Source organism: Cervus canadensis, chromosome 5, assembly GCF_019320065.1.
Source record: "Cervus canadensis isolate Bull #8, Minnesota chromosome 5, ASM1932006v1, whole genome shotgun sequence".
Taxonomy (NCBI): Eukaryota; Metazoa; Chordata; class Mammalia; order Artiodactyla; family Cervidae; genus Cervus; species Cervus canadensis.
Genome location: NC_057390.1, coordinates 97,800,740 through 97,825,996, shown reverse-complemented (window position 1 = coordinate 97,825,996; position 25,257 = coordinate 97,800,740). Strand labels below are relative to the sequence as shown.

At 50.5% G+C, this 25,257-nt stretch overlaps 1 protein-coding gene across 16 annotated transcripts in view; it reads left to right on the top strand.

Moving 5' to 3' along the window:
* AK8 (adenylate kinase 8) overlaps positions 1–25,257 on the top strand; it is a 132,315-nt gene that overhangs the window by 24,601 nt on the left and 82,457 nt on the right. For 10 of the 16 annotated variants that reach the window (XR_006269629.1, XR_006269628.1, XM_043469943.1 and 7 more), the window contains 4 exons: positions 21,402–21,483; positions 21,714–21,878; positions 22,017–22,088; positions 22,548–22,748. Coding sequence is in view for 14 of the 16 variants with exons in the window: in XM_043469943.1 (XP_043325878.1) it covers positions 21,402–21,483; positions 21,714–21,878; positions 22,017–22,088; positions 22,548–22,748 (520 nt within the window). In the remaining 2 variants the exon portion in view is untranslated. Of the gene's footprint in view, positions 1–11,043; positions 11,067–21,401; positions 21,484–21,713; positions 21,879–22,016; positions 22,089–22,547; positions 22,749–25,257 lie in introns of those variants that run through there. The other 6 variants (XM_043469947.1, XM_043469945.1, XM_043469948.1 and 3 more) reach the window with 3 other exon arrangements.

The following is a 25,257-nucleotide window of genomic DNA, read 5'->3' as shown; positions in this document are numbered from 1 at the left end:
GGAGAGGCCCACATCTGGTAAGACACCTGGGCACCTCCCCAGGACACTGGTGAAGGAGTAGTGGTTTTCACAGCCTTGCTCTGCATGGTCCTCGGCCTTGTGGGTCTAAATCACGAGAGAGTCGCAAGTTAACTGCAGTTTGAGTTTCAAAGTCTGGTCTGAACAGGCTGACTTCCTCTGACTTCAAATTATTTCCTACGAGTGAGTGGTCTCCCACCGCCCAGGAATAGGCAGGCGCCCAGAGCTCAGAGGCCAATCTACATCAGAGGGGAGACACAGGCCAGATAGTAAATATTGTAGGCTTTGCAGACCATACAGTCTCTGTTGCAATTACTCAACTCTGATGTCATGTGAAAGCAGCCATACATGATATACAAATGAAAGGGCATGGTTTGTTCCTATAAAACTTTATTTATAAAAATAGGCACCTGGCTGTAGTTTTCCAATCCGTGTCCTAACTGGTCCTTTCACATGATGATAAAAACACTTCTGCTGTGTCTCTTCAGTTCTAAGTAAAAAGCAAACTTCCACCTTTCAGCAGTATTAGGAGAAAGGCCACTTAACCGTAGACTTTCACGGTAACCAAGTTCCCTCGTTGTGACCCGGCTCCCAAGTCCCCCGGCTTGATTCTGCCCACTCTAGTTGAGCGCCCACCGCAGAGACTGCATTGTCCTTCGCACTGGGACCCAACCCCTTCCCCAGCACATCTTCCTCCTCAATCCCCCATGAGCTTGGTGGTCCCCAGGGTCCCGGGCTCACCACCTGCCGTTGGAGACAGAGTCTCACGTGACCAAAGCAAGGTTGACCGAGAAGGCTTGTGATGGGGCCACAAACACAGGCCCAGGGGAGTCGACTTGTCACTGAACACTTTCGAGATGGGGACGGGGCAATCTGTGGAGGGGCCGCCTTGGTCAGAGGGGATGGCAGGTAGGACAAGGCAGAGCTGGGAGTACAGCCTCTCCCCACCCCCCACCACTGCCTTAGTTCAACCAACCTTGGCTCAACTCTTCCTAAAACTACCCACCCATGGACCACCCTCTTATCTGGGAATTCTGAGACAATCTGGAATAAAGGGGGGTGGTGGAGCACCCTAAATGACTGGAAACTGGCCGGGACTTTCTTGTGCAAAAAGCTCGAAGGCTTGATCCATAACTGCTGTGAGTTGCAGAGTGGAATAAGACTCTGGTCTTGTAGACCCCAGGCTGGAAGCACTCGTGTCTGCCCTTCTCCCTCTCTTTAGAACTGGGCTGTTTCTCCTCTTCACCAACACCACTCGTCCCAAGACTTTGACCAAGCAGGTCAGTGTCAGTCTTGAAATTAGTGCTCTCAAGTCACCCAGACCAGAACCCTCAGCAGGGTGGAGGCTGTGTGTGTGTTTTTTTTTTTTTCCCAATTGGAGTATGGTTTATATAATATATGTTACAGGTGTACAAGAGAGTGATTCACAATTTTTAAAAGTTATACCCTATTTGTAGTTTTTATAAAGTATTTGTGATATTCCCTATGCTGTTCAACGTATCTTGTGTAGCTGATCTTATAAGTCATTGTTTGCACCTCGTTGTCCCCTCCCCTCCTCTCTTCCCACTGGTAACCACTAGTTTGTTCTCAGTTTCTTCATGGTTACAGTCACTAGTTTGTTGTATTTTTTTAGACTCCACATATAAGTGATATCACACAGAATTTGTCTTTCTCTGACAAAGTCTTTGTCTGACTTAGTTCACTTAGCATAATGCCCTCCAAGTCGTACATGTTGCTGCAGATTTCTTTCCTTTTTATGGCTGAGTGATATTCCATTGTTTACACGCACCATATCTTCTTTATCCATTCATCTGTTGATGGACACTTAGGTTGTTTACTTGTCTTTGCAATTGTAAATAATGCTGCTATCAACATTGGGGTGTATGCATCTTTTCAAATTAGTGTTTTGGTGTTTTCTTGGACGTATATCCAGGAATGGAAATACTGGGTCACGTGGTACTTCTATTTTCAGTTTTTTGAGAAACCTCCATACTGTTTTCCATAGTGGTTGTACCAATTTACATTCATGAGGGCTGTATTTAAAAGCCTAGCTGGGGGACTTTCCTGGTGGCCCAGTGGTTAAGTCTCCATGCTTCCAATGTATGAAAGCATTCCAGGGTGCTTGAGTTCGATGCCTGGTCAGGGAGCTAGGATCCTATATACCATGCGGTGTGACCAAAACAAATAAAATAAGAGCACATGTGGACACAGCGTGGCCTATCAGCAACTCCACGCGCCCAAGCTCCTGGCTGCAGAATGTCACCTGCCTGGCTGTGGCCACGAGCACGTGGATGGGGAGCACGTCTTTAGTTCCTGTGAGCGGCTCGGGAGCCATAGCCACACCCCTGCAGAACTGAAGTCCCGGAGAGATGGCTCCGCGGTTGGATGCCAGAGTTTCCTACAGGCACTTGTTTGCTCATTCATTTATTTCCATGTGCGCCAAATGCCAAGACTGTGAGCACAAGAGTTAAACGCCTGCTCTCAAGGAGCACAGATTCCAGCTGTGGGGAGACAGATGACAAACCAGATGAGGTGTGCAGTTGGGATGTTAGCTGGAGATGGGCGCCTGGGAGGGCGCGCTTCCAGAAAGAGGGCCCAGCAGATACCCAGCAGAGAGGCGTGTCTCAGAGAAGGGAGGGAGGCCTCTAGGGGACCCTCCCCAGCCCAGACCCCTGAGCTGTGCAGAAGGCCAAGGGCGGGATGGGGGTGTGCTGGGGGGAAGGGAAAAAAGGGAGCAACCACTGTCATGTTGCCGATGATCTGAACCAGCTGGCGTGAAAGCCAGGCATCTGGACACTGAGTGACCCCCCCAGAGACGCCATTCTTCCCAATCTTGAAACATTCAAAACAAGTCTTAATTTGTGGAAGTTATTACTATAAGTGACTGTTAAATGTTTCCAGGGTGTAAGTGTTCAGCCTAGACTTCAGAGGCTTGCGATCGGGAGGTTGGATGGTTGGGTGAGTCCCACTGGTGAGATAAAACCTCTGGAACCCATGACACAAAGATCCAGCCACAATCTAGACATGGGAGCCAGCTGGCCTGGGCCAGTGTTCACATGATTGTCTATTTAAAAGTTTTTTTGATCTCTGTAAGTTACTGAGTCATGATTTCTAGGGAAAACGTGGTGACACTCTATGATTTCAGCTGGGCATCCCATTTGTCCTTGGTGATCTAGAATACTCTCTAAACACGCAGTTAACTCCTGTAAGCCTTTCTTGAGCTTATCTGCAAGTCTGGGCCACAGCTACAGCGTGGACAAAGCGTGAGACCAGGCATCTCAAGTCCTCACCAGCAGCTACATCGTTATCAAAGTGGTCAGAACACTTACGAATAGTATTAATTAATCACATCGTGGCAAAGGGGCTTGGTGATGGTGGCAGCTGTTGTCTGGACTCCAAACAAAAGCACGGGAGGCCTGTCTGGTGCCTCGTCCCCTGCACCTCACCGTGAGGACACAGTGCAGAGAGGCTGTAATTATTACGCTGTTGATGTGACCACTGATTCGGGGTCTAGGACGGAGGGCCACGTTCATGATCTCGTTTAATCTGTGCACCAACCCAGTAGAGGTGGGGCTGTCATCATCCATGTTTTAGGGATACAGCATCATAAGGCTTGCAGGGTCTTGCCCAGAGTCCCCACAGTCAGCCCCAGAACTAAGATGTTTTTGGCCCCTCTGTTCTTGTCTGATCATCACTCGGCTGTGTCTCTCCAGCGAGTACCTCACCTTCCTCCACCTCTGTGTCTCCACTGGGCTCAGACTTGCGCTCTAGAGCTCCTTCTAGCCTGACATTCTGATTCCAATCATGTCCAGCCCATTGTTACCTGCCGAGTAAAGAAATATCTCCTTTAATTTGTTTTAAAATTTCTTCTGAGCTTCCAGGGGCATCCAGTACCTTTTTCATCTCTTCCCAGTGGAGACAGAATTTCAGGAGGAAGAGGTGAGGCACCTAATTATGTGCTCTGTTTGTTGAGAAACAAAACAAACCCTCATCCAAAATAAACAGGCTTTCTTGCTTTTAGGGAGAAAAATGACACATAGGCATATTCATTTGTATGGTAATTATTATTGTTTAGCTACGCAGGGACTGGATGGGTAATTCAGAGCACAGAGAGGAGGCAGGGCGCAGTGTTCAGAGAGAAAGATGCACTCACAACCCGCCAGGGTTCTGTGTTAATGTTGCCTTTCCCCTTTTTTTTTTCTTTTTTTGGTCTAATGCAATGCTCTTTGAAGTGACCACCAAATACATTAAAGAAAGAGAAATTAGCGCTTTGTATCAGAATTATTGAAAGCAGGTGGGCGCTACATGTCAGGGACCCATTGCCTTTCCTTTAGGGGCAGCCGAGTTCTTGGAATCCAAGAGTGCCCGGTACTTGAGACCATGTCTGTAGGGCAAGGGGAGCCAAGAAGTGAGGCAGGGGGGTCAGGAAGTCTGGGGGAGGCTCAACACTAGAGAGATTCCAAACCTCGCCTTCACCTCCATAGTCACTGTTTGCCTCCACTGTTTTTTAAAAAATGTCTTTATGTCTTTGATTGTGCACAGTCTTAGTTGCAGCATGTGGAAACTCGTTCCCTGACCAGGGATGGAACCCAGGCCCCCTGCATTGGGAGCCCAGAGCCTTAGCCACTGGACCACCAGGGAAGTCCCCGTCCACTGATTTTTGGATTGCTAAGAAAGCCTTTCCCTCTTTGACCACTAATTCATCTCCTGCAGCTACCAGGGTTTCTTCCTAATCCTTTCTTCATATTGCTTCTGGAGGGGTTGCTTTGCAACAATGAACGAATTTATTTCTTCACTGCAGCACGTTCACATGGTTCAAGATTCAAAACGTTCCCAGTCCTCCTCAAACTCCTGTCCCCCCTCCTGGAGAGATGTTGGTATTCTCTGGAGAGCATGCTCTTCAGAAGATTATCTTATACTTAGAGAAGCATTTGTCTTTTTTTGTGTGTGTGTGTGTTATGGTACCAATTTGTTTTTCCACGTTTTAATTGGAGTATAGTTGGTTTACAGTGTTGTGTTGGTTCTGGGTGTCCAGCAAAGTGGTTCAGTTGTACATATATGTATATTAGTTCTTTTTTAGATTCTTTTCCCCTATGGGTCATCGCAGAGTATTCAGGCGAGTTCCCTGTGCCACACAGTAGGTACTTGTTGGCTATCTGTCTTGTCTACAGCGGCGTGTTTATGGTCCTCCCAACCTCCTGATTTATCCTCCCCCCCACCTTTCCCCTTTGGAAACCATAAGTTTGTTTTAGATATCTGTAAGTCTGTTTCTGTTTTGTGAACAAGTTCATTTGTATGATTTTTAAAAACTAGATTCCACCTATGAGTGATATCATATGGTATTTGTCTTTCTCTTTCTGACTTACTTCAAATAATCTCTAGGTCCATCCATATAGCTGCAAGTGGCATTGCTTCATTCTTTTTTATGGCTGAATACTACTCCACTATATATATATATATATACACATATACACCACATCTTTATCCATTCATCTGTTGATGGACATTTAGGCTGCTTCCATGTCTTGGCTATTGTGAATAGTGCTGCAATGAACATTGGGGTGCATGTATCTTTTTGGATTATGGTTTTCTCCAAATATATGCCCAGAGTAGGATTGCTGGACTATGTGTGTATGCGTTAATTGCTCACTCATGTCTGACTCTTTGCAACTCCATGGACTATAGCCCACCAGGCTCCTCTGTCCATGAAATTCTCCAGGCAAGAATACTGTAGTGGGTAGCCATTCCCTTCTCCAGGGGCTCTTCCTGACCCAGGGATTTAACCCAAGTCTCCTATATTGGCAGGCGGGTTCTTTACCACAGAGCACCCAAGGAAGCCCCTGGTGTGATTGCATTGCATTATCTTAAACTTCACCTTAGCAGATGAGAGATAAAGAGTGTCCTTGACGGCCACCGTGTTGGAGAAGCCTGTGGGGACCTCCTGGAGGACCCAGTGGCAGTCCCCAGCCTCCAGCCAGCAAGGAACTAGAGCCCCCCATCGCAGAGCAGCGTGGAAGGAAATTCTTCCACAGCCTGAGCTTGGACGCAGTTCGATCTGGAAGCAGTTCTTCCCCAGTTTGGCCTGCAGATGCAAGCGCAGCCTCCTAACACCTCGATGGCCGAGACCCCAGCAGAGAACCTAGCTCAGCGGTGCCCGGACTCCCCATCCATGGGAGCTATGGGTGAATGTGTGGTTTTAAGCCCTAAGGTTGTGGTCATTTGTTACAGAGCAACAGGAAACTAACATATCCACATTCTCTTCACTGAGATAGCCCGCGACTCCTGCCGCATAGCTGGCCAGCTGCTTCTTAATTCTTAGTCTCAGGGCAGAGTCCCTTCTTCAGGGAGACTGTTACATGAGCCCACAGCACCCTTCTCTTCTCTGTGAGTTCTGTGAAGGCAAGGTCCCATCTATGCCAGTCACCGCAGAATCCCCCAGCAACTCCCGTGGTGCCTGGTACAGACTCAGGAAATATCTATGAAATGAATGAACAAAGGAATGCCATTCATGTAATTCCATGAAATCTGTTCCCAACTTGCTGTTGGCCCAAGGAGAGGAAGGTGTTTAAAATCTATCGAGCCTGCTCCATGGAATGTGAATGTTCTAGTTTTGTCGTTAGGAATAGATGATTACGTCTGAAGATTATTTTCCATTATCAGCGCTTTCAAGGTTCATGTTTGGCCGTGGTCTCCTCTAGCTTGATCAGGTTCAGCCAGTGCACCCGGGGGTGGTCCTGCACCACCAGACCCGGGGTTCCCGTGTTTGGGAACCTGCCTTCGCTTGGGTCTTGACATCCTGTGCTGAGGCCACCTGTGTCCTCCTCCTTCTCTCTAATCGACTGTGACAAGGACAGGCCACCCAGACACTTGATTTTGAAATAGTAAATAATAGCATTTCGTAGAAGTCACTGTGCCTGGTGGATGAATTTCAATTTGTCTCACCAACTTTCTTAAAAACAAATTTCTTGAAAATATTCGTGCCTAAAACCTTTTCTGAAAGGGGAAACTGAGGCCCGGATCGGGGAAGGGGCTTAGCCTAGATCAGGAGACCCGTGGGCCAGGACAGGTGTGGACCACCCCCTCTCCTGGCTGCCAGGCCAGGCTCTAACCCAGGACTCAGTGATCTTGTGCCGGCTCTTTGACAAAGGCGTCCACGTCCCCAGGACCAGATCGAGTTGGAATGTGACCGTCCAGACGTATCTGGGCCAAGAGGCAAAGAAGAAATGTTTGCATGTAGGGTCAGCCGCCTCCCCCAGCTGTGGGGAGGGAATGGCTGTGACTGATTGTAAAGGCTTATCAGATGATGGGCATTTCATCACCCCGAAAAGGCAGAGGCCTCCGCAGACAGCTCACGTCCACCTCTGCTGGCCCTCGCATACCTGGGCTGGGAGCGGCAGCAGGACCCAGGGGAGAGGGGCAGATGTTGGGGCCCTGGCGAGGCTGGGAGTGGGCGCCCTGGGGCTGCAGGCAGGCTGAGAGGGCTCTGGGGGGTGCAGCCCACTGTACAGCCCCGAGCCTGGCCCGAGGCCCCCGAGGCAGGTTTACCCGCTTTCCTGGTGAGGTGAACAGGCGGGAGCCGCAGGAAGCTGCCTCCTCTGCGGTCACCCTGGGTGCTAGGGCGCGGCCTCTGCTCTCCCGGTCCGGTGGGCTCCAACCCATTAGCGAGCCTGCAGTGTGATTCCAGAATTGTTGTTCCGGTGAGTTCTGCGGCATCCCACACCTCCATGCATGAGAGCTAGCAGTTAATTGTAGTGCCTGGGGGTAAAACGGCGACATCTCAGAGCCAGCTGGAGCCTCTCCGCCCGCTTCTGTCCATATGCAGTGGCTTTTCTTCCCTCCTCTGAGCTGCCACATGGGCTGGAGTTCCAGGGCTCCGGAGGTTAGGGCTGCTCCTTGCCGGGTGTCAGGCCGGAAGCCCCTGCAGGTTGGGCCGGGCCGGGCAGCAGCCTTAGTGGGAGCAGGCGGGGGTGGGCGTGCTGGGGGCTCCCGTGGCGGCCGGCGCCCTCCGCAGCCGTGCTCCGTGTCACAGCACCTCTCCTTTCCATTTCCCAAACCAGGGTGCTCAGAGTCCCACCCACCGAGTGGATAACACACCCTGATATCACAGACTCACCTGCTGTATCCGCGTCCCCACCCAGTGGCCAGGCAGAGGCCTGCGTTCAGGGTGCTGAGTTCTAACCATCATCTCCTCATCCCCAGCCCTGGTCAGGAAGTCTTCCCAATGCCCCCACCAAAAGCAAAGGCCCAAAAAACAGAACCTGTCCCCCCAGGACTGTGGTTAGTTCAGTGTAGACAGCCCCGACTTCAGCGAGTTCAGAAAATGCCACCTGGCCCCAGGACTCGTCGGCCCCTGGGATGGTGGCGAAGATCAGGAAGGAGGCAAACGAAGGCCAGGACCAAGCCCCGCACGGGTGCCGGGGCCGCAGCGGGTCCATCAGGGTGAAGGTACAGATCGCGGTTCACCAGGCTTTCCCTGCACACGCTGGGGGAGACTCACTGCCACACGTGTGAGATCTGGACGACCGTCCTGCGAGGCTTCCACACCCAAGACTCGCGGGCACTACTGTGCGGCAGGGGCCATCCTCGGTCCCGTGGGGACAGCAGGAGGAAGGAACCGGTGCCCGCTTTCACGGGCCGGCGCTAGGGGGGCGGGTAGGCCCTCAGCACTGACTCCTCCTGCTGTGCAGAGCAGGGAGCTGCAGCCCCCAAACCCGCCGCTGGTATAAAGGAAGGAGGAGGAAACGCTCGCTCTTCCAGACAGACATCCAGCAAGTTCAGTGTCTGCTCCACATCTTCTCCCTCCTTAAACTGGAGTAACATCGCCAAAGGCAAACCTCTGACCATGCCCCCAGCTTCCTAAGTCAGGGAGAAAATCCCCAAGGCAGACTGGATGGGGGGTCGCTCCCCACCCCCAGTGACCAATGCCGGGTGGAGGCTTTTCCTTTATAGAAAACACAAAGTGAGCCTTTGCATTCACAGGTTAACTTCTTTTTGAAAGTGAAATTCGCTCAGTTGTGACCGACTCTTTGCGACCCCATGGACTATACACTCCATGGAATTCTCCAGGCCAGACTACTGGAGTGGGTAGCCTTTCCCTTCTCCAGGGGATCTTCCCGACCCAGGGAGTGAACCCAGGTCGCCCACATTGCAGGCGGATTCTTTACCAGCTGAACCACAAGGGAAGCCCAAGTATACTGGAGTGGGTAGCCTATCCCTTCTCCAGCGGATCTTCCCGACCAAGGAATCGAACCAGTCTCCTGCATTGCAGGCAGATTCTTCTTTTTAATCTCATTCAATATACTGGAGACATTCAGTTATTTCATAAGAAAGGAGGTGATACTGGAGCATATTTTTTAAAAGGTTTTTTTTTTTTTAATTTGATGTGGACCATTTTAAGTCTTTATTGAATTTGTTATAGTATTGCTTCTGTTTTATGTTATGGTTTTCTGGCTGAGAGACGTGTGGGATCTTAGCTTCCCCCCTCCGGCCATGGAACTCATGCTCCCTGAATTGGAAGGCCAAGTCTTAACCACTGGACCACCAGAGAAGTCCCGCATACTTTTGACTGTGGAACCAAAAGTTTAAAATTTACTTGGCAGGTTTCTAGAGTCTTTTTTATTTTTTCCTCTTTGCTCTCAGATTTATGCATCCCTGCCCATAACAGGAGTTCGTATTTTATGGTGGAAATGCTGTCGGAGCGGAGGGGCCCGATTCTGGTCTGCAGAACCATCCGCTGTTTGTTTTATTTCTCCTGGCGGTGTCATTGGGCTGGCATTAATTACCCGGCTCCCGTCCTCCAACAGAGAGAACGCAGAATTTTCCTGTCGTTGTTCTGATGCTTGCGGGTTGGTAGATGTCACCCGCGGCCTCTGAGGAGCGCGGGTTTATTGATCCACAGCTTTGCTGAGGCCCGGGGCTGTGTGTTCCTCTCATCCAGACGCAGCCAGGATGGCCGGGCCTCCAAGGGTGGGTCTGAACTCCACTCGGAAAACTTCCGGCGTACATCGCCATGCAGCAGGGCTCTGGGGCCAGGGTGGGTGTGGGCGGAGCCCAGTGAGGAGCCCCTCGTGGGTCACTTGCTTGTGGGTGTTTCTGGACCCTCTGTGGTGTGATGTCGGGCTTGTTGGTGGCACGTGTGGCCCACCTGTCCGCACGAGCAGCAGCATCCGGGTGCTGTGTGGGCAGCGGGTGCTGGGACGCTCTCAGGACCCCTCTTGCTGACGTCAGGGAGGAGGAAGAGATGACTGCAACGCGGGGCAGAGCCCAACGTTCTAGCCCCAGAGAGCGCTGGAGAGGCCCGGTGGTGCTGGAGACAGGACTGGACTGCATGATGGATCCAGAGGCCACAGCAGGAGGCCTGCCCCACCCCGAGAGCTGGAAACGGCCCCCAGGAGGGCAGCACCACGGGACACCCTCAGTCCCCGGTGCCAAGCTCTTGGTGTGACTTAGTTTTCCGGTCAGGGGTCAACCCGGGAAAGCACGGCATGTGCCCGAGGCTGGAAAGGGTGTCAGCTGCCGTCTGCCGCCCAGTGCCTGCCGGACCTCGAGCTGGCAGTTCCCGCTCATCACAGCACCTCACCCCGAACCCCGGGGTGACGATGCTGACAATGTCAGCATCATCCCCACTTTGCAGGTAAATTGTTACGGCTGGTAAGTGGCGGTCCGGGTCCCAGCTGGCTCAATATTGTCATTCAGCGGGTGTTGAAAGAATTGCAGAAGCTAAAGTGAGTGATTTTTAGCTATAATCTGTAACATATTAACAACCTCCAATTTGAATTATACATACTACTGGCAACCACTCCAGTGTTCTTGCCTGAAAAGTCCCACGGACAGAGGAACCTGGCGGGCTGCAGTCCAGTGAGTCTCAAAGAGTCGGACACGACTGAGCAACTGCGCCAGCACAGGGCACACTTACAGTGTTAATTATAAATCAGCGTGTTGGTTGGAATGCCCGAGCTTATGTGCATATGTTTTTCACTGTGCTTTTGCCTTGCTGAGGCTGTGTGGAACTCACTAATCTCTCAACTGATGAATTCTCATTCTCTGAGGTAGGCCCTCCCGCTTTCTCCTTCTGACACTTGGTCAGGTTGGGTTTTTCCTGGAGTGGCACCCTAAGGTCTAGTCTCTGGCAGCAGAAGACCACGGGCCTGAGTTGAGATGAGCTCAGGAAGGTGTGGGAAGTGGTCTGGGCTTCCTCTCGGGTTGAGAGTGAATGTCCCAGGGGACTGAGCCCAAGGAAGAAGGTGGTTCTGACTGGGAGAGAGGGAGCGAGAGGCGGCAGGGCCCCAGGCGACCCTCAGACCTCGCCTCTCTCGTTTCCCATCCAGATCCACTGATCCAGGGGCGGCTCAGAGCCGAGCAGCCAGCCCCTCGACTCTCCCTCGTCCTGGGGCCTGAAAAGCTCGTGGGTGCCGGAGGCTGGAAAGGGCCCAAGCTGCTGAAGGAGGTGACGCAGACACGCCAGGCGCAGCGGGACAGGGGACAGTGACCCGTGGTGGCTGCCCCCACCGAGGGGGCGGGGGGCAGCTGCTCCTGGTGGAGGTGTGCCCTGAGCGCCCCCCAGAGTCCTGCCCGCCTCTCGGGGCCTGAGACGGCAGCCTTGCAGTCACCCGTGTGGAGACGCGGCCTCTCTCGGTCTTGTGGAAACGCGCGTGCTCCTGCACCGCAGGTTGTTCTTAGGGGAGAGAAAGGCCCCAGTGTCCGAGGCGCCTGCTCCGGGTCGGGTGCTTCGTCATCCCACTTCTCATCAATAATCCGACGCATTCATTCCAGGGACTTTCTCTTAGGGGGTCTGACTGCCTCCATTTTACAGTTGAGGATGCTGAGACTCAGGTCTTAGGTAATTCATGATCACAAGGCTACAGGCTTAGAGCCCAGATGTGGACCTGGCCACGACTCTGCCCGGGGCCAGTGCTTTCCCTGCCCCAAGGGTGGGTGTGGGGGTCCCAGGACCAGGGGGAGGGAGCTGCAGCTCAAGGAGGAGGTGGAAATCAAGGGGCTGGCTGCTTGGCTCGGAGCCGCGCCTGGATCAGTGGATTTGGAATGGAGAGAGAGAGATGAGGTCCAAGGAGCCACCTGGGGTCAGTGGAGTCTGGGCTTGCAACCTCTGAGAACAAGGCCAGGACTCTAGGCGGACACGCACGCCCAGCTTAGACCCAGCACTCGACCTTCAGGGTGTCCTTTGGAATGCCCTCATTTCAGATGTTGGTCAGACCTGGTAATCATGACCACCCCCAGGCTCGGCCCCCACTGCCTGGTGGGGTTTCCCCCTTCTTCTCATGATTTTGGGGAGCTGGCAGAATTTCAGAGGAGAATCAGGCTGCAGGGTTGCAAGTAAATTATGATGTTTTTATGTGCAAAGACCCTCAGAGGCAGGACAGTCCCTCTTCCTGGTTGATGCCTTTTTTCCCTGCATAATTATGAACAGCGGGCTGTTTTCTCTCAAAATGTCTTTGTTAGACCATAATTGTCTTTGCTAGAAGTTACCTGTTCCAGTTCCCTTATTTTATAGGTGATGTTCAGTGCCTTGCACCATCCACAACCAATTAGAAAAGAGCTCTAAGTGACCAGAGTTGGGTCAGCCAGACGTGGGGGCAGGTAGTTAAATGAACCAGTGACCGATCACCCCCAGGGCTGCCTAGCGGACAAGCCCCCCAACCAAGGCCTTCTGAACTTTTTGGTGTGAAAACACAGCGTTCTGCATGAAGCAGTGAATAAATAAACTAGTGGATGAATGGATGGATGGACAGGTGAATGAAGGGGCCCTCAGGCTTGTTTCCCACATGCTGGCTCCTGACTGTGATTTCAGGGGTGCAAGCTCCCCTGGGAGGCTCTGGCAAACAGAAGACCACCGGGAACGGGTCTGCACTAGGCCACAATCCACTAGACTCCCTTGCTCTCAGCGAAATGTGTTTTTCCCAAGTCTTCGTTAATTAGAAAGCTTTTCTTAGTTCATATCCGGAATGCCAGTTACTGCTGTTTCCAAGACATTGCCTTTTCATTTATTTTTATTTCATTTTATTTATTTTGGCTCTGCTGGGTCTTTGTTGTGGCAGACAGGCTTTCTCTAGCTGCGGTGCGTGCGGGCTTAGTTGCCCAGTGGCATGTGGGATCCTTGCTCCTGGCCCAGGGATCAAACGTGAATCCCCTGCATTGCAAGGCGGATTCTTAACCACTGGACCACCAGAGAAATCCCTGAGACTATCTTTTAAAATGAATTCTTTATATTAATTTCTACAGTCCTAAGTGGGATGCCTTCTTGAAAGGGGGTAGAGGGAAAGAACAGAGTTCGCCTTGGTCAGAATTAAAATGATAGTAATAAAACTAGTTAACATAGACTGGGCTGTTTCTTCATCGCCAAGCACTATGCTTGTCTTGTTGTTGTTTGTCTGTAGTTCTCATTTAGTCATCCTGGCAGCCGTGGGGTAGATGGTTGTTAGTGTCCCCGTTTTGCAGAGAAGGAGAGCAAGGCCCAGAGGTGTTGAAAGTCACAGCTGGCAGTGGCAGAGGCTGATTTCCAAAGCTCTGCTCTTCAGCACCATGGTAAACTGACATCCTGATGGACTAATCTTATTTCTGAAGAGATGAGTCTATACCACAGACAGGCTCTAAAGGGTTTGGAAGGAATGGACCCATTAACTGGACGTTGTCGAGGTATCCACTTTTCGTGCTTTCAGCCATTGCCCACTGTGTCTGAACCTGGAAACTAAATGTGATGCAGCAAAGCAAGTTTCTCTGCAGTCGGTCTTCTCGGCATCCTCCCAGGGGAGGAGCTGGGCGGGGACTGGTCCATTTTTATGTGAATTTGATTTTTAAACATTTTTTAGCTACTTGGGAACAACAAAAACAAAAAAAACACCAAACCTCTGGAGAAGACTCTTGAGAGTCCCTTGGACAGCAGGGAGATCAAACCAGTCAATCCTAAAGGAAATCAATCCTGAATAGTCTTTGGAAGGACTGATGCTGAAGCCGAAGCTCCAATACTTTGGTCACCTGATGCAAAAAACTGACTCATTGGAAAAGACCCTGGGAAAGACTGTAAGCAAAAGGAGAAGGGGTGGCAGAGGATGAGGTGGTTAGATAGCATCACTGACTCAATGGACATGTATCTGAGCAAACTCCAGGAGACAGTGGAGGACAGAGGAGCCTAGCGTGCTGCAGTCCGCAGAGTCCGCAGAGTCCACAGAGAGTCAGAAATGGCTTAGCAACAAACAACAGCAACAACCTCTTAAACATTAACATCTGTGTTTTACCAAATTTCAACACCCTGGAGATCAGTGGCTAAAAGCCCACAGTGGTCCCACAGCGGGACCCAGGCGTATGGATTTTCCCAGATTCGTGTTTGCTTAGAAAACCATCAGGCATGTGTCACTGATTTGCCAAGATGGGTGGAACCCGGCTCCGTCGGTTACTTGGAAACACCACTCCCGCAGGCCTCAGCCTGTCTGAGCGCAGGCGCTGAAGACGGCCGGGCAGAGCCTCGTGGGGTGGCCGAGCCAGCATGCAGGCGAGTTCCAGAGCGGCCCGGCCCGCCGCACGCTGTGCCAGTCAGGAGCGCCGGCAGGTGTTGCCTATTGTTTGAGATTAAACTTCAAAGTCAAACTTCCCGCTAGTTTTCTCTCAGATGAGTTGAATATGGAAGGCGTCCTAAGATGCCATGGCAGGCTAAGACTGGCACATTTCTGTCTGAACCAGAGGAAGCAATACTGGCTCAATGTGATGTCAACTTTTTTGTAACCATCAAAATACTCTCATCTTTCTCACCAGTTGTCCTGAAACACATCAGTTTCCCAAACTGGATCTTTTTTTTTTTTTTTTTCTCAGTCTGTTTTTTTATTAGTTGGAGGCTAATTACTTCACAACATTTCAGTGGGTTTTGTCATACATTGATATGAATCAGCCATAGATTTACACTTATTCCCCATCCCGATCCCCCCTCCCACCTCCCTCTCCACCCGATTCCTCTGGGTCTTCCCAGTGTACCAGGCCCGAGCACTTGTCTCATGCATCCCACCTGGGCTGGTGATCTGTTTCACCATAGATAGTATACATGCTGTTCTTTTGAAACATCCCACCCTCACCTTCTCCCACAGAGTTCAAAAGTCTGTTCTGTATTTCTGTGTCTCTTTTTCTGTTTTGCATATAGGGTTATCGTTACCATCTTTCTAAATTCCATATATATGTGTTAGTATGCTGTAATGTTCTTTATCTTTCTGGCTTACTTCACTCTGTATAAGGGGCTCCAGTTTCATCCATCTCATTAGGACTGGTTCAAATGAATTCTTTTTGACGGCTGAGTAAAATTCCATGGTGTATATGTACCACAGCTTCCTTATCCATTCATCTGCTGATGGGCATCTAGGTTGCTTCCATGTCCTGGCTATTATAAACAGTGCTGCGATGAACATTGGGGTGCATGTCCAAACTGGATCTTTTAATATGCATTTCTTTTCTGGCTGATCAAAATCTCCTTTCTGCCTTCTTCTATCTAGTGGGAAACTGTATAACATTTCACCAGAAAAAAGTGAGGGAGGTGGCAGGCGTACGAGGCATCTTGTGACATGTCCCCAATTCAGACTTTGAGCTGAGTGATCTGATTGATCAGACACAAACCTTCAGCCTCAGATTGCCTCCCTGGGACCTTGAGGAATCGGCCTCTGGCTCCAGGGAACGCCTGGGATAGAGCCTCCGGAGCCTGCAGTCAGAGCTGGGAGCTGGAATCAGGGCGTCCTCGGGAGAACCCAGGGGAGCGCCCCCACTCTGGTCTTTGGAGGAGAGGGGAGGAGACAGGGGCACCGCATCAAACAGGCTGAGGGCTCAGAGGGCAGGAGTCCTGTGGTGTGAAGTTGCTAATTGCGCTTTAATAATAGTCAGGAGGGCAGGAGAGGCCAGTGTTCACACAGAGTGGGCCGCGCTCTGCTGGGGCCCCGCCACGTTCCCGGGGCTGGCGGGCTGCTTTGCTTTCCCTTTTTTTTCTTCCATCTGTGACATCTGCTCCGTGCTTGTCCCTCCTCTGATACCGAACCCCGCGCAGCTGTGCGGGCCCCCAGCTCTGTGCGGGTGCAGGAGTGCCCTGAGCAGACGGCCTTTTTGATGTGTGATAAAACAGAAGCGAGCCACGGGGGTATGGCGAGCGAAGGCCTCGGAATATCAATTAGCCTGCTCGGAACAAAGCCGCGGCTCCGGAGCAGCGGAATAGACATCTCACTGAAGTGTCAGGAAGACGGATAACGTATTCTAATTAGGGACTGACTGCTACCTCGGTATCCAGCCGCTCCTGGAAGTCAGGCCCACGACCCTCACGACGCAGCTCGCCAGCATCCCATCGCGGCGGGGCGCGGATGCTGCTGACTGATGGATGACTTCCTGCTTTGCCGGAATTTGCGGCCAGTAGCTTGCTCTCAACCAGAGTTGCTGTTTCCCCTCGAAAGTGTGCTCCGTTTGCCACTGGGCAGTTGCGAATAACCTCGACAAAGGGAGGAGCTCTGGGGCACTTCCCTGGGGGTCCAGTGGCTAAGACTCTGTGCTCCGCCGGAGTTTGATCCCTGGTCAGGGAACTAGATCCCACATAACACAGCTGAGAGTTCACACGCCACAAGTAAAATCGCCATGTGCCACCACTGAAGGCCCCGCGTGCCGCAGCAAAGATGGAAGACCCGGCAGGCAGCAACTGAGACGTGGCAGAGCCGCGAATAAGTAGCTTTAAAAAGCGGGGACCGCGGAAGAGCTCTGGGAGAGATCTTCCCCAGGCACCAGGCCTGGGGCTCCCATCCCGAGGACGCTCCACGAGCCACCCTCCCTGATGTAGAGGCCTTGGTCACTGCAGCCTTCCTTCCCAGGCGAGCTGAGGCGGGGACTAGTGGGGTGTGGGTGCCACCCTAAGAGGTCAACAGATGATGTGGCAGAGTGACTGGGAGACTCCTTAAGACTGGCTCGTCAGAGAGGGCCTTTCTGAGGAAGCAGCATGCAGGCTGAGATCTGAATGCGAAGATGTAAGGTTGATGGGGAAGGGGAAGGAGGTGTGTCCCCCAGGGACCTCGTTTCTTTGCACCTTGGGTGATTGGACCGTCTCCCCGAGTCTGGACGCGTAGACCCGGAGAGCCAAGGTGGCCCGGGATTCACTTCAGGCCCCCGCCTTCTCCTTCCTTAACTGTCACGTCCGCACGAGGATGACGCCCGAGCAAGGCCAGCTAATTAGGAAGATGTTCCCCACTTTGCTGCACTTTCCCTGTGTAATTGGAAGGCCCGCTTTCTCCAGTCAGCGAGAGCTGTTTCCCTGAATAGTTCTAAAAGCTTCGGACCACATACTGATATCAGCTGCAAATTTATGGGTGAGATTATAATGATTGCTCAGTAATGCAATATTAAAAGCGGAGGTCTTTCTCGGTGCTGAGCGAAGGCGGAGTTCCACCCTCCTTTCAGCTTAAAAACCAGGATTCGAAACAGAATTACCCGCCCGGTCAGTGGGCTCCAGCTCCCTCCCTTCCAGATATGGAAAAAATGAAGGGGTCTGAATGTAGCCAAAGTTCAGAACATTTGGGTTCGGCTTCCAGAACCGTAAGTTGGGGGGTGGGTTTCAGACCCCACACCTCCTGGTTCCTAGAGGGGTGCGCACATATGTAGGTGTTTGCTTTTTTCAAGAGCTGCAGCCAACACTTGGCTGGCTATAACAAGGACTTGAGGGAGCAAAAGGCTGTTAAAAATCTTGGTTTCTTTTTTTTTTTTTTTGCACTTTTGCTTCATTAGTTCTAGAATCCAGGGCCTCCGTGGCTGTGTGTTCTCCTGCATAATTTAAGAAATTAATGAAAGCATGCCTGATTTTTCCAACGCTCTTTACTCTATAAATTTGTTTAGCTTTTTTTTTTAACTGTCAGTTGAGGCTATTGGAGCCTAAATATTTCAATATTGAAGAAAAGTGACCCTTTCCCCTTTTTTAAAAGAAAGACATGACTTGCCCTCAGCCACGTGGTGTTCTATATATCAGGTGTTATGAATTACAACTGACCTTAGGTCTGAGTTTATCCCATCAGTCCATCCTCGGACCTTAAAGCAACCAAAGTTTTATAATTGCTGAGAGGGCGGGGCCTACGGCAGGGGGAGCCCCCTTCTGGGAGCCAGCCTCAGAAACCTGGACATCCACTTGGGGTTGCCTGACGCTTCTCACCCCAGAATGGAGATCTAAGGGAGACCCAGTTTTTTGACGCAGGAGCCCGCTATGTCCTCCCTTGCCTGGTAAATGAATAAAGCTGTGCTTTTTTACTGTACCTCCCCGAAAGGAAGGGAGACATGAGATAATCTGTGGCTTTACTTCACCCTTCCAAATCTCGCTTTATCTGACCATCAAGTTGAAGGCATTAAATAGTATATATGTGAGGGCTTCCCAGGTAGCTCAGTGGTAAAGATCCCCTAGAGAAGGAAATGGCAACCCATTCCAGTGTTCATGCCTGGGAAATCCCATGGACAGAGAAGTCTGGCGGGCTACAGTCCACAGGGTCACAAGACCTGGATACGACTGAGCACCTGAGACACATGTATAACTCCAGACTCAAGGGATTTGAAAAGACTCTAGAAATTGTTTAATGTGAATATTGTTGGGGGACATCAAAAAAAGAGAAAAACAATGTAAACAAATGGGAAGATAATTTTTTCTTTGGTCACGTGACTTGCAGGATCTCAGTTCCCTGACCAGGAATGGGACCCAGAACCGTGTCAGGTAGAGAGCTGCAGCCTAACCACTGTACCACCAGGGGATTCCCAGGAAGATGTTTTGACGTGATGTTGTAAAAATGTCCATCCTCCATAAAGTAATCTCTACATTTAATGTTATTCCCAACCTTGTAGAATTTATGTCTTTGGAACTTAACAAAATAGTCTTTGTCTACCTGGAGGAACAAGTTTTTTTTTTTTAAAAAAAGAAAATGAAGGAGGAACATCTCCTACTAGATAGAACAATAAATTATAAAACAACAGTAATTTAAACAGTGTGAGTCTGACACAAGAGTCTACAGGAAGAAAGATGCCAGAACCAACATCACACCAACATGTAGACTGTGTTAAAATTTTTTTGATATTTAGAAGGAAGAGGGGCTTCCCTTGCAGCTCAGTTGGTAAAGAATCCACAGACCCAGGATCAATTCCTGGGTCAGGAAGATCCCCTGGAGAAGGAAATGGTAACCCACTCTAGTATTCTTGCCTAGAAAATCCCATGGACAGAGGAGCCTGGCCAGCTATCCATGGGGTCACAAGAGTCAGACACGACTTAGCGACTAAACCAACAGAGGGAAGAAGATAGGCTGTTTCATAGATGACCCTGGGATAGTTGGAAATCCACATAAAAATGGATTAGGTCAGGCCCACATCATTTTTTGAAAAAAAAAAAAAATGTGGCTCTATTAAATATACTATTTCAGGGTAAAGAATTAAACTGTTAAGAAAACACAGTTTAAATGCAGGTGAATATTTACCAGCTTTTGCAGTGACAAGGGCCTTTTTATATATCCACTCAACACCAGAATCCAAAGAAAAAAGCATTTATTGATTTGGCCTTAAACTTATGTGTTAAAAAACACATACACAACATGAAAAGGCCAAAGCCAAACTGGAAAATGTTGGTAGCTTTGTTTGCCTCAAGGAGTCTCTGGTAACAGTTGCCAAAATAAGTTAATATTCTTAATATGTAAAGAGCTCTTGTGAACAAATAAGAGGATAAAACCCCAAGGGCAGATGACATGAATGGACATTTTGGAAAAATGAAATTTCAAATAACCAGTGCACACATGGAAAAAATGTTGAACCTCATTAGTGCTCAAAGAGATGCAAATTAAAACAGCGACGCTATGCTGTCTTGCTGGACAGCTTTTCTCTGAGACAGAGCCTGACATTGACCAGGATGCAGGGAAACTGAACAGGTGATCTGCCATTGGGTTCAGAAACTGATAGACAAGTTTGTAGCTTGATGAGGCAAAATGTATCAAAAATGATGAAGGTATCAACTTTTAGAAATTTATCAGGGTTTTTTTTTTGCGGGGGATGCATACGAAAATGCATGTGGGATCTTAGCTCCCCGACCAGGGATTGAGCCTGCACCCGCTGCTGTGGAAGCTGGAGTCTTAACTACTGGGCCACTAAAAAGTCCCTAATAAATAGTTTTGTTTCCTTTTTTAAAAAGTAATGGAATGAAACTCAATGAGGAGCAGCATATGATTCGTTAGCATTTGGCAGGTCAATTCATGCAATGCTTGGCAGCTGCAAAAACTCCCAGGAGAGGCGAATTCTGTGATGTGGGAAAATGTGCATGAAGTGTTCTCACTATGTGAAAAGGACAGATTACAAAATAGTATATACAGTGTGATTTTTCTCCCTCCACTGCCTTCCCCACCCCCAACCAGGAAAAAAAGATATCCATATGTGAAGCCTGGAAGGAGATGCACCGAAGTGTTAGCAGCGGCCAGCCGTGGGTCGGTGGTGTCAGTCAGCGACAAGCATTATCGTTTCAGCCCTGTGGGATTTTCCACAGGGTGCAGCAATCGTGTGTGACCCTCACAGGTGGACTGAAAGGGTTCATGAAAATAACCTTCTAAACCGGTTCCCCAGCTGACCCAAGAGGGTGCCTGAAGAAGTTCAGCCCTAAAACAAGTTCACTAGGAACAGACACGTGGACTCGGGCCTCCTAATGCTCTGTTCATCCAGGACTTGCAGGCTTTTGTTTTGCCCCTGATGGTTCCTTGCCTCTCATATCTGAAAAGCTGTCTTTGGGGAATAACCCAGAATGTGGAAAGAGCCGCAACACAAAGATGTTCCTTACGGTGTTATTTATAACAGTGAGAATGGTCAGTGGGTGAAATGTCCAGTCATGGGGCATGGTTCAGTAAGTGAGACAGCTCACCGGTGGGATGTTATATGGCCAGGGAAGAGGTGGGTCAATGTGAAAAAAACGCAATGTGGTTGTAATGTGGGATGGGAAAAAAAATCAGGGCAGAAAATCTCTATGTTGTGCCTATCATCACAAACGTCAGGTTCAGAAGGGAATGTGATATTATGAGAGAGATTGTTAAGTAAGTTTGATGCAGCTATCAGAAACATTTATTTTCTCTTAGAAGTTCCAGTCTTTCTAGAAAGGTATGATATGATAATTTTTTTTAAAAAATTATTCTTTATTTATTTGGATGTGCTGGTGCTGGGTCTTTGTGGCGGCCTGTGGGTCTTTAGTTGTTGGCATATGGGATCTTAGTTCCCTGACCAGGGATCGATCCTGGGTCCCCTGCATTGGGAGCACAGGGTCTTAGCCACTGGACCACCAGGGAAGCCCCAATATTCTTTTTACAATAACTCCCCCCACAATCTGAAAAAGCATAGGTGAGCCTCTTTCCACATCCTCTTTCTAGGGCTGGATTCTGGACGGCATCCCCGAGACGCGGGAGCAGGCTCTGATGATCCAGACCCTCGGCATCTCCCCAAGACATGTCAGTGAGTAACCCCGCCCACCAGCGCTGCAGACCCCAAGAGTGAGCGCCCACCCTCTGCCGTGTCAGCGGCTCCCCAGTGCCCACCCGCAGCCCAGGCGCCACCATCCAGGAGGGGCCGACGGGCCTGTGACCCGGCAGGAACCAGGAGGACCGCACAGCGAGTTCTCCAAGAGCTAGACGTGTTCGGGGCTTGTGCTTAGGACCCTGGGGTTTTGCTCTTCCCTGTTTCAGGAAGCCCCCCATCTCAACCGTGGGAAACTCTGAGAAACCAGTGGAAACTGGAAACCACTGAGAAGCTCCCTATAAGAAATAATCCCAGATGTGGCAAAAGCCTCCCGTATAGGGATGTCGCAGTTACTGGTGGCCCTGAAGGCGGTCGGCCGGCAGTGTTCACACGTGGGTGACCTCTGTCCTGAGATTCCGTGTCTGTGTCCTGCCGTCTCTCTTAGGGAGTTGATGGGGGTGGAGATGGTGGGTGTTCTAGTGTCCCGCTGCCCACCGTGTCTGGTTTGGCTTCTTTCCTTCTCTGCCCAGTCGCGCTGAGCGCTCCAGACACCGTCCTGATTGAGAGAAACTTGGGGAAGAGGATCGACCCTCAGACTGGAGGTATGGCAGTCTCCTCCTGCATCCGCCCGCCCCATGGGATCTCAGAGGTCTCAGGTCCTAGTCACAGCCCCCACCCCTCACTGAGCGCCCCCTCTCAGCTTTGGCAGCAGACAGACCAAGGTCCCTGCCAGCTTGTAGTCTTGGGGCGTGGGAGGACTTGCCCAGTGTCTCAGGCTCGCTGTTCCCACCTGGACCTGAGGCTGAGAGCACCAGGCCCCGTCCTGTGAGCCGATCCCGTGAGAAGGCAGAGAGCCTGCGGTGGGTGCCCGGCACAGAATGAGCGCTCAGAAAGCTGCCGCCGCCCTTCCCGTCACCCCAGCATCCTCATCAGTTTGTTACTAGCAGCAGTGGGGGAGCAGGCTGAAGCCACCGCTGGGGTGGGCTGACAGGCGTCCCTGGGACCCGCAAGCTCTGCATCCAGGACGGGCGGGTGACTAACCGTGTCCCTCTCTCTGGCAGAGATCTATCACACCACCTTCGACTGGCCGCCCGAGTCGGAAATCCAGAACCGACTGATGATGCCCGCAGGCATCTCGGAGGGGGAGACGGCGCGGAAGCTGCTGGAGTATCACAGGAACATCGTCAGGATCCTCCCCTCGTACCCCAAGATCCTGAAGGTCATCAATGCCGACCAGCCCTGCGTGGACGTCTTCTACCAGGGTAAACCCAGACGGCCCCTCCACCCATCCTGTTCCCGTGTCACTTCATCTGGCGGCGTCCAGGGCATGCCTGGGAGCAGGGGAGTCAAGTCGTGGGCGGCCCAGGGTCCCTGCCCAGAAACAAGGGTGGGGTCCTCAAGAGCGTCCCCCTTGGAGACCCTGGGCTAGTACTCTACACCCCGAGCGGTCACTGGACTTGACTTGGAGCGAGGAGAGGTGGGGACGGGGTGGGAGGGCCAGGGGCACGCAGGCTTGGCCTGGGACTTCCCCGGTGGTCTAGTGGTCGGACTTTGCCTTCCAGTGCAGGGGGCCCGGGTTTGATCCCTGGGCAGGGAGCTAGATCCCACATGCTGCAACTATGACCTGGAGCAGCCAAATTAAATAAATAAATATTTAATAAATACATAAATACATTTTTAAAAAAGGTTCACATAAAAAGTCTTTAAAAGAAAAGAAAAAGAAATCTTGCTCTGAGGATCAAGGAGGAGAAAGAGAAAATTTATAAAAATTAAACAAACATACAAACCAAACCCACCACCGCCACGAGAAAACAAACAACAACAACAAAATACACATCAGGTGTCCTGAGCCCGTTGAGGACAGCGAAAACAGCCCCATGCTGGGCACAGTCCTACCTCGGGGGCAGTAATGTATGTTCACAGCAGTTTCCCAGAAAGGCTGAAACAGGCCTGTTTGGGGGCCAGAGGTCTGACCATTGAGACCTCAGGGCCAGGTGACATGTGAACGAGCCTCAGCCCCACCACACATCAGCTGTGCCATCTGTAGTAACTCTTGTAATCTCTCTGGGCCTCAGTTTTGTCATCCCAAAAATGGGCACAAAGATGGATCCTTCCTCATAGACTTAGGTGAGGCTGCGCTGTGTGAGATCCCGCAAAGCAGGCATTGCAGCCGTGAGTCCGGGGCTGGTGCAGAGTGACAGCTCAGTGAGTGTCAGGCTCTGCTGTCGTCGTGATTCCACACCCGTCCCAAAGGACAAGGAAGTTAGAATAATTCTCCCCCAAAGCAGCTCTTGAGAGCCCCTTGGACAGCAAGGAGACCCAACCAGTCCATCCTAAAGGAGATCAGTCCTGAATGTTCATTGGAAGGACTGATGCTGAAACTGAAACTCCAATACTTTGGCCACCTGATGCAAAGAACTGACTCACTGGAAAAGACCCTGATGCTGGGAAAGATTGAAGGTGGGAGGAGAAGGGGAGGACAGAGGATGAGACGGTTGGATGGCATTACCGACTCAATGGACGTGAGTTTGAGCAAGCTCCAGGAGTTGGTGATAGACAGGGAGACCTGGCATGCTGCAGTCAATGGGGTCGCAAAGAGTCGGACACGACTGAGCAATTGAACTGAACTGAATTGAAAGCAGCTGCTTATCATTTTTTATTTTTAATTTAGTTTTTCCTTTTATTTATTTTATTTTTTTCAGCTGCACCGTGTTGCTTGGGGGATCCTAGTATCCTAACCAGGGGTTGAACCCCAGCCCTCTGCAGTGAAAATGCAGGGTCCTAACCACTGGATGGTCAGAGAATTCCCCTGCTTTTTTTAAAAAAAGTCTTGCTGAGCTTCACACCCAGTCAGACCCTTCTGTGCGATGCCGTGGGTGCCTGAGAAGATAAAAATACCACTGCAGGGGTTCTAAGACACTTCACAGTTTACAATGCCCTTTTTTGGTCTATCCTCTTAAATCTCTTCCAGAGACATCTAGTTTTGGCGGGGAGGTGGTTCTGAGCTCCCTAGTACCGCCAGCCCCCATCTGCCAGCGGGTGGCTTTGCTTTACCGGAAGAGCAGACAGCGGCACAGCCTCGGTCTCTGAAGGGGGGTCAGCGGGCGAGGGGGGATGTCTGCAGGGTGATGCTACTTTGAAAAATGCCAGGCTTGCAGACGCCTTGTAAATTTCCAGTGATTTTGCATCTCGGAAGGGTCTTTAGTAGCAAACACTGCACTCCGAAGATAAACAACCACAACATTTATCTTATGCCATGATTCTGAATTTACACATTAATTACTTCCAAATTACTTAATTAAATTTAAAAGTTCATATGATCGTTCATAAAGAATTCATGCCTGGAATTGTAAATAAAAATGTGAGCATCTGAATATTAATTATTATTAATTAATAATGCAGAGAGATAAATTGAAAATTGGAATGCGGAATTCTCTCTGTGTTGTTTTTTTTTAATCTCTCTGCAGTGCATCCAGCAACCACATATTTTTAAAAAGAATAATTAGATGTTGAGACTGTCTGGGGGATCATTACTTCTAATTAACTTAGTTATTTACTGTAAATTAAGCATCATTTGTAAGCAGGCTGCTTTGCCTGTAGTATTTGTGCTCTTCAGACAGGCTGGCTCCTGGAAGGTCTGAGGATAAAGACAGCCTTGCTGGAGTCTCTGTCTCCCGGGTTGGTCTTGCTGGTGGAAAGAGTTACCCCTGGCAGTGGGCTTGGGAGAGTGGCCCTAGTTCTGCCAACTCTGCAAAATGCAGACAAGCAGAG